This window comes from Meleagris gallopavo, chromosome 2 (genome assembly GCF_000146605.3).
Source record: "Meleagris gallopavo isolate NT-WF06-2002-E0010 breed Aviagen turkey brand Nicholas breeding stock chromosome 2, Turkey_5.1, whole genome shotgun sequence".
NCBI classification, from domain to species: domain Eukaryota; kingdom Metazoa; phylum Chordata; class Aves; order Galliformes; family Phasianidae; genus Meleagris; species Meleagris gallopavo.
In genome coordinates this window covers 87043363-87052933 of record NC_015012.2, presented here as the reverse complement: position 1 = coordinate 87052933, position 9571 = coordinate 87043363, and the positions used below count along the sequence as shown (strand labels likewise).

The 9571-nt window shown below is 42.0% G+C and overlaps 1 protein-coding gene across 1 annotated transcript; it reads right to left on the bottom strand.

The window, feature by feature from the left end:
- Nucleotides 1-723: 723 nt before the first annotated feature.
- GCM1 (glial cells missing transcription factor 1) lies at nucleotides 724-9332 on the bottom strand. Its single transcript, XM_031552590.1, has 5 exons — nucleotides 9022-9332; nucleotides 7419-7671; nucleotides 5976-6088; nucleotides 4866-4994; nucleotides 724-2258 (listed from the first exon to the last, which is right to left on the bottom strand). Exons 1-5 carry the CDS (start codon nucleotides 9121-9123, stop codon nucleotides 1734-1736), a joined length of 1122 nt encoding a protein of 373 aa, XP_031408450.1. The 5' UTR covers nucleotides 9124-9332; the 3' UTR covers nucleotides 724-1733.
- Between the last annotated feature and the right edge of the window lie 239 nt (nucleotides 9333-9571).

Below are 9571 nucleotides of genomic sequence, written 5' to 3'. Positions count from 1 at the left end.
GTTGGTGCTGGTGTGGCCGGTTGGGCAGCCACAGAGGAATGTCAGCTATGGGACATGCAGCCCCAAGGGATCTGCCTGCCCTTCCTGCATCTCACCTCTTGAAGCACCTGTGCTGATGGCTCTCATCGATTTCCCTTTCACTGTCTTGGAGGTGAAGGATGTTCATACCCTTGACATTTCTTCTTTGAGACATTGATCCAAAGGAGCATAAAATACACACAGAATTGGGAATTGACGTGGGATTGGCATAGTTTGGTGAACTGACCCTCGTGTATGACAGGCTGTCCTCTTGTGATCCACATTTAGATTTTTTCCACATAAAAAATTCACTACTCAGCCTTTGTTTCACAAACATGTTGAAACATTCTATAAATATAATTTGTTCCAGTCTTGTAAATGTCTTTAAATTCCATCTTTCACAGTGAGAGCAGTTTTCCTATAACTGATGTATTCCCAAGTGATAAACAAAAAAAGATGGAATCTAAAAAGTTGAAAACAAGCAGAAAAAAAAGATGAATCATAGAATTGTTTGTATTGGAAGGGACCTTTAAGATTGTCTAGTTCTAACCCCTCTGACCTAGGCACAGACACCTCCCTCCCACTAGACCAGACTGATCAAAGCCCCATCCAGCCTGGCTTTGAGTGCTTCCAGGGACGGGGCATTCGTGACCTCTCTGGGCAATCTGTTCCAGCATCTCACCACCCTAACAGTAAAGAATTTCTTCCTAACATCTAGTCTAAATCTTCTCTCTTTCAGTACAAAGCCATTTCCCCTCATCCTATCACTACATGTCCTTATATAAAGTCTCTACCCAACTTCCCTGTAGAAGTCCTTCAGGTACTGGAAGGCTGCTGTAAGTTCCCATGAGAAGACCAAATCTGTTTTGATGGACACCAGATATGCCATGGTCTGAAGTACTGTGAAGTTTTTATTGCCACTGGTTTTGTAATACTGTCCTCCCAGACTCATCTCAATAAAAAGTTCATTTTGCCTGGGCATGGCTTGCTCCACAGGTAGGGCTGGTCAGGACTTACAGCACTGTGTCTGACTTCAGGGGCTGGTATCATGTGAAGCCATGGAAGTTGGGGGAACCAGACGTAGACATGGCTCCAGACTTAGCATCCCTCAGCTCTTCCTTGCAGAGATGGCAGTGGGGGCATGTACTGGGGCTTTCTGCTGCATGGTATTAGATGGTGGCCCCTGAGACATGGTCCAGAGAGTAAAGACATTGGGAAAATCAGATTAAATTATAGTAGAAAAGGTAAAGAAGCTTTTGCCAAAATTCTCAAAGCTGGCCACTAAATTCAGGCAAGAAAATTCATTTTTGGCACACTACTTTTTTAAACAGATTAGGGAACTGATATCTCCTGCTGAAATATAGATTACAGAAGTGGTTAAAACACAGGGTGATATGCAGGAAAGGATGCTGAACGACTTCTTACCAACAGAAATTGGCTGAAAGAAACAGTGAGGCACCTTCTGTACATAAATGTGTGAAACTAAGTCAGGCGGTACAGTTACAGGTCTGGTGCCATGAAATTCTGCCAAGCTGCCTGGTAGCAACTAGGGTAGTTCGTAAGCAGAGATGATGACTTTGTTAGATTAATAAAGTAGTGAGGGAAAAGAAAGAAAGTAGAGAAAGCTCTGCAGGCATAAAAGCCCTTCCTTATGTCTAAAAGCAAAGATGCTGCCCATTGGCGGAGGTGCATAGAGAGAGAAAATGTTAACCCAGTCACCGTAATGGGTACAGGTTACAAAACAAGTTGTTGCAGTAGCTGGGGTTCACGCAGCGCCTTCCTTCTTCCGCGTCACCATAGCTTCCCTTGAAGAGCGCTGGGAGCTGCTGGTGGTGCTGGTGTGAGCCCTGCAGGCCGGGGCCATGCTGAGGCAGAGGGTATGATGGAGGAGGAAGGCTGTAGGCTGGAGGAGCTTTTCCCTCGCAGGATTCCTCTCCCAGAGGGCCAACACTGGGCCTGAGGGGATTGTGGCCTCCCTTTGTAACTGGCAGCACACCAGGGATGTGCAGGGGGCTGCTCCAGGCCTGTGTGCACGAGTCACCATAGGCAGAGTGCACTTGGCCTTCCACATGCTCCGCGGCTGCCGTTGGATATGGCGGCTGTTCCACGCAGCAGCCTGTTGTCTGCTGCAAGGAGCTTGTGCTTAAACATCCCCCAAAACTGGCAGGTAACATACACTGGTCCGGCTCGGAAAGGAGCAAAGGCAAAGACTTCTGGGTGGGCTCCTCACCTGTCAGAGACTTGGGAAAGCAAGGTGAGGATTATTGCAACACAGCCCAGACTAGCAACTTTAACCAAAAAGCAGTGAGTGCATACAAAAAAGGCATTAAATTAATGCAGGGAATAAACAGGCACGGCAGCAGGACCTCCTTTTAGAGCAGAGCCAGGGGTTTTGGGGGCAAATCTAGCAGGGGCTCTGAGCTCATGGTTCTGGGCTTGGCTCACTGGTTTTCAGATAAATTCTGTTTTAAACAAAAAGGATCACTAGATCTCACATTCACAGCTACCAGGATATACTGAAGGAGCACCTGAAAATGAAAGCACTGAAATACTTTTGATTCCATAGAATTTAAGTTATTTCAATGGAGCTTGGAAAATATACAAAATATTATTTTTTAAATGGTTGTTTTGAAGTGTTAACTGACTATTTTTATTATCTTTAATTTTTTTTTTTGGCCATAAACTCCTCTCATTGGAGGAGGGAGCAGCACAGTGGAATTATTCTTCAGAGTCATTTTTTTACCTGGATATTTTGCAACTTCTTTAAATGCCTTAATTATTGGATTATAATTTTACAGTATTTAATTCCTGTCAGAATACTCATTCTGTGCTATCATTTCTGATTAGTACTTACAGATCTCTGCTCCTTATAATACTGCCTTTGTGTCCATTTAATTATAGTGATTTTCTGACTTGTTAACTGCCAAAGTAGAAAAGCTCCTTTCAACTGCTCTCCACTAACCATGAGAAGAAATTCCAGTGACCTAATTTAGGACCAGCACATCTTCAGCTAAAAATCAGGTGACGCCATAGAGAAAACATTCTATATATCACTTGCTCTGTTTCGGGCCCATATATTTTCTATGGCTCTCCCTCCTCATTTCTTCTCAAAACATTACAGGCAAATATTCTATGGAAACTCCTCTCAGCTTCAGCAATACCAATTGCATGTGAGAAATTGTTGTATTACAACTGGTCATAGTAAACAAGAATATCATGAGTTATTTTCAAGTTCCACTCTGACTTCACGAAGTCAGGCCAGCTGACAAGTAGGCCATTAATTAATTAGATAGTTCAGTATTTATTAAATAATTAGATACTGAAGACATTTGTGATCTGTTCCTACTCCTAGTAAAATTTGAACTCAAAACAACAGGACAATGTTGTAGAAAGAGATGGACAAAGATTCTTTAGACATTTAGGCTCAGATATAAAATTAAATAAGCCACAAGGCTCAATAACATTTCCTAGATGAAGAATTTCCTAAGTATCTTCCTCATTTCTTATGTGTCTTCCTCAAAAGGACAGAATTAAACTAATATTATGAGAATCATTGTTTCAGTCTTTGTTAAATAGTAACATGGAAGTTTATTTTCTCTGTTCCCACTCACCTGTGTCAAGAGGTCACTGTCAGCCTGTTGTGTGTTTTCCAACTGTCCCATCCCAAATTAGTGTGTCATCATGAGAATCACACCTAAGTTCTGTTTGTTAGTGTCCTTCTGCATATTACTAGTAGAAATAGCTGCAGCTTTTAAATTCATATTCCATTTAAATGGGTTTAACTTCTGCTGACTTGTAAACTACTTTGTGAGCTCTGGATTCCCCTCCTCCCTCACGCATTTTAAGGAGTCCTTCTACATTTTGTCCAGTTATCTTTTATATCTGTTGATGAAGGGGTATGAGCACTGTCCTTAATGTGGGGCTGGGGAGGATATGTCACCTCCAGCACTTCAAAAGACAAAATGCATGTAAAGACGAGCTGTGTACAGGTGGGTGTAACACAACCTTTGCAAGGCAAGTCACTAAATGCAGCCTTACTTCTCTACCTTCTGACTCCATCAGGCACACAGGGGTCTATAGGACCTCTCTAGCTGGTCTTTCACAAGAGCTTCCACTCCCCGCTGCTTGGGCAGAGATTTGTATATCTGCCCTGCTAATGACAGTTTTGTTTTGTCCAGATACCACACTCAGTATGAAACAGAGATATAATATAGGTAATACTACATAGTATTTATGGCATTCAGAAACTAAATACTATACTCTGTATGCACACACATACACAAATATTCCTCATGAGCCCAGTTATTATCAAAAAAAGTCCCAGTTTTTGTGTTCATTTGTTAAATTTTCTCATATTAAAAGTTCAATCCATTTAAAACCTACTAATATTTTCCTTCGATGTCAATACAGAATTGAACAAATACCTAATTACTTTATTCCCAGGTTTGTTTATAAGTTATCTCATTTCTGGAGCTGCACTTATACTTGTAGGAAAATTTTCTAAAGGCAACTTGTGCATTTTTAAAGAAGGAAAAAGTTACGTACGTGCCATTAAATAAAATGAGGCCAAGAACTATTTGCAAGCATGAGTTATATGGACAAAAACCGTGCCAAGAATGATGTGAATAGTGACGTGATAGCCCTCCAGCCCTGCCTCCAGCCCAAAGAGGCTCTGACTGGGGAATGCCAGCAGCGGACTCAAGACAGCCCTGCTCCTTCTGTACCTGGCAATGGGGGAATGAAATGTAGAGATATAAAACCCATTCCCACCCAAAGACAAGGTTCCTCATAGTTTTGCACCATGGATCCCTTGCCCTGCAATTTAATTTGTTGATAATAAAAGTTACCTTGATCTCCTGGAGCCTTATTTGTGTTGGAGAAGGTGGAGAAAAAGCTGTGTGCGCTTTCTGAATGGATCTCCTTGCTTCTGCTTCTAGTTTTGTTTCTGGACGTGGATGGTCATGAGCCCCTTTGGACTTGAGAAAGGAATTGTGATATTTAGAAACAGACTTGTTATTAATCTTAAGGGAGTAGGATTTTTTTTGCACAGGCCAAAAACATACACATGGCCTGTTTTAATGCTTTGTATTTAATAAGACTCATTTAATTTGGGCTCAAGTAACAAGCAGATGACTGCTTCACTGATGAAGTGTGATAGGGCAGAAATTCCCTTAAATCATGAAGCATTATACCACACTGACATGCAGAAGAGACTCCCCAGACTGGAGACCCAATCAAAGCCACAAGGTCAGCTGGATACATTGTTCCTGCAGCTGTTATCATTCTTCTTAGATGTATTTAGCAGAACATTAATTTCTATTAGCTCCCACAGAGATTTAATATTATTTAATCTGCATGTAAATGAAAGAGAACTATAAAGACTCAGAAGACTAGAAGGCAATGCAATGTGTATGGTACTAAACTAGGTCTATAGCTTCCAAAAATAGTTCCAATTATTTAAACATTGGATATATTGTTTTCCAGGTATAGGTCGAGTATAATGCAGAGATGGTGTTTTTCATACATAATCCCTTGGAATAGCATCATGTCTACACAAAGGTTCCCGGCAAGGCTGATATAAAGTGGCATTTCTGATTCTTTGATAATTATTTGTTTCCTATATATGAGGAAAAATACTTCAAAATCAACAGGCTCTTGGGGGACCCTAAAAAAAAAATGCTGTGAAGCTATAGAAGCATAGAGTAATTTAGATTGGGAAGGACCACTGGGGGTCTGACTCATCCTCCTGCTCCAGCAGGGATGCCCTCAGTTAGCTCAGGTTGCTTGGGAACTTGCACACTCATTGTGAAAATTTTTGACCTTACAACTGCATTGTTGACATATTCCATGACCTTTATTTGTTGGAACAGGAAAATCTCCTTAATCAATACATTAAAAAATAAAAATAAAAAAGAGAAATCTTTAACGTGCATAATGTAAGGTAATTTTATACCAACCTGAAAAAATATGAACTTGCCTTCATGCCTCCAGAAGTTGGTGACTGGGTAACCCCCATGGCCTCGGCAGGAAAGGAGCCGCAGGGGTCCGTTGCAGTTTGGACAGCATTTCCCTGGAGAAAAAACAGGGGGAAGTATTTCCTATGTAATGCCAGACAAGTAAATCCCATCTGGTACAATGGTTCACTTAGGGGTGGGCTGCCACTTCTAGGTTGGGGCTTAGAAACTGCACTGAGAATAAATATGAAATAAAAATAAAAATAAAAATCAAACATAAATATAAGCAAACAAATAGTTACATTTATTCTGTTTCATTATTAAATATAACTAGCAAAGACTATTTCCATGTTTAGTATGGTCAGCTAAGAGCTTTTACCTTCAAAGGTCTTAACGTTTTTCTTTCAGTTCTTGAAAGTGCCTGGAATGTCAGGTATGCTTCGTGTTGGATTTTTCTATAGGACGTCTTTCTGACCTCAGTGAGTGCTCCAGTAAAACCTTTCTTTAGCTAAAATGTTCAATGGTTCCAAAAAACAGTAGCTCTATTGAGGAATACAAAAGAGCTTGAAATACCTAAATGAAGGATCATTCTCCAGCTCATTTTCTCTGTTTGTACCATCTTGCTTCTGGCAACGTGGCCATGAGGCCTATCATAGAATCGTAAGGTTGGAAACAACCTACAAGATCACCTAGTCCAACTGTCCTCCCACCACCATTGCTACCACAAGCACTAAACCATATCTTGCAGCTCCTCATCCAGATGCCCCTTGAACACTGTCAGGGACGGCGACTCCACCAGCTCCCTGGGCAGGCCATTCCAGTGCCTGACCACTCTCTGGGAGAAAAAGTTTTTCCTTATGTCCAACCTAAAATTCCTCTGGTACAACTTGTGGCCATTTCCTTGGGTCCTGAGAGAAGAGGCCAAACCCCTCCTCATCACAATCTCCCTTCAAGAAGTCATAGAGTGCAATGAGGTCTCCCCTGAGCCTCCTTTTCTCCAGACTAAACAATCTCAGCTCCCTCAGTCGCTCCTCATAAGACTTGTCCTCTATTTGCCAGCCATTGTAGTTAATGAGCACTGTCTTTCCCGCAAGACTTCTGCAAGTTACTCTTAGGCCAATGAAATAATGAAACCAACACTCAGGTCAGAGGGCCTGAGAAAGCTGCAAATCAATCTCAAACCATCTTCCATCAGAAAAAAAACAACAACATACAATCGTAGAATATCACAAGTTGGAAGGAACTTCTAAGGATTATTGAGCACAAAAGGAAACAAGCAAACAAACAACCCCCTCTAATATTAAGAAATGCGAAATGCAGTATTCTAAGAGTTGTATTTGAATACAGAAATGGCTGGGTAACCCAAAGAGTATCCTCCATTTTGATTTGGCTTATGTGGTTTCATTTATTAGCTGCCACGTAACGAGCAGCCATGCCCATACTCACTCTGCTGTTTTTGCCTAGCTTTGTCGCATATGGCTGGCCTCAGGTAGATCTTCCTGCCATCCAAGGTAGAACAGTCGTTGCCACAGACCACAACCCCAAGGCAGGACTTCTTTAAGATACGAGAGTTGTGGTTGTTGGTGTTTCTCATTGCCCAGCTACTGTGGTGCCTCTGAGCATTTTTATCCTCTGAGCTGTAAATATGTTTTACGTAGGAATCTGGCCATTCCTGAAACCAGTCTGTCTGTCTCACGTCCTGAAAAGAGACAAAAAAGAGACAAAAATGTTAGGCTAAAGGAGGGCTCATGTAAGAGCCTAGCATGGCCTTCTGCTGGGTTTCTCCAAGTCTGGGTCACTCCAGCACAGCAGCAGCAGTGTTGGTTGGCAGCTCTCTCATGCCGAGAGCATGGCACGGGGAAGGCAGAAAAAATGAGGCTCCTCACAAGCCCCAGAGAGCCAGGAAGGGCAGGCTAGGAGGCTTGGCGTGTGGGTTCTGCCTAGTGCAGAATTGCTCCAGGGGACTAAGATGGGGTACCTGACATAAAATAACACATGCTGTTCTGCTTTGCCCTTCAGGTCATGAAAGCAGCGTTATTCTGAGTCATCTGGCTTGATTTAGCTCAGCTCACTGGAAAAAGGGCAAATACAGAATCAAAGTGAGGTTATTTGCACATCTGCAGGTCTTTCATTCATTCTGGATTTTTCACCTAAAAGTGCCATGGAAGTCTTTCGCAGTGATTTTTTGAAGTCCAAAACCAAAGGTCAGGTTTTATTTTCAACACTGGTGAATGACCAGAAAAAGCAAACAAAAAAAACCCCAGAGACAATACTGTAAGGAACAATAAAAGAACAAAACATCTCAGTGGAAAATAAAATAAGACAAATAACTAATTACACAACTCTTTTATTGCTACAGTCAACATAGTAAACATAAAATAAAAGCTGTAAAACATGAAGCGTACCCTCTGATGGTTTTTGAGGGAAAAGGTTGATCATAACAAAGGTATAAGAACTGAACAGGACTTTACTTAAAATTGCTGTTCCCAGCCACTGAGAGCCATTATAGTAGTAAAAACACGAACTGTGAAGATAAAAACTGCTGAGCACCCTCACTCGAGAGCATAGAGAAAGCTATGGGGGAAGCCTCCAGGCTGAATGCAGGTGAAGGTGACCTTGGGGGAGGAGGTGGCCTGGGACATGGAGGCTTTGAGCGAGCAGCAGTGACACAGCACAGAAGAGACCGGGATCAGGTAAGAGGGCTGGGTTGGAAGATGAAGGACAAAGCTGGATGGCAAAGGAGCCTGGAAGGAGGAATCTGGCACATACAAAGATGTCTTTGATGATGGCTTTGAGGCATCATGAGGTTTGAGGTGTGGGGTGTCATGGGTTTTCCATGGAGTACATGGGTATGATTTTTAGGTAGTGGGACCAGAAAAGGATGGAAAGACCATTTTACAGGATATTCTCTAGCCCTTCAAGCAAAACATTGTCCTATAGCTCAGGGTGACAAAGAGCATAAGTGCAATGAGGCAGAGACCAAAGAGAGAATTCTGAAGTGGAGAAGATCGATCAGAATTGGGTAAATTTCTAAGATGCAGACACATACCTGGGGAAGTTTGATGTCATTGATATCCCAACTTGTCATTTCTCCATTTCGGTTCGCAGAGTCCTCCTGCTTCATAGCAACATTGTCCGCAGCCTTCAGCATTTTTGAGATCCTTCCTGAACTTTGCAAGAAAGTCTCTACCGGCTGCTTTTGAAGTTGTCAGCACTCTCAAGCAGTTTACAACCAGGAAGCTGTTTCCCAAAGCAAAATGATAGAGAGGCTGCTCATTAAAGATAAGAATCAGTGTTCTTCTGCCAGAAAAACTTGTTCCATTAAAAGTTTTGCAAGCCAGCAGTGTAGTAGAAAGTATAGCTTAGAGATAGACCATGATGTTACAGAGGCATGGTGAATAGCAAGCAAATCATGCTTTTATCTGTGTTATTTTACAAGATTTTCTCTCCCACCCAATCATGTAACTCTGTTCACAGTCTCCTTGTACTGAGAGATCCCACTCTGTCTCTCAGTATTTTCACAGTCAAATTAATCACAGGGCTCTTTGAATCACTGCTCATTCATTAGATGTTTCACATACAACATGTGACAAGGGTGA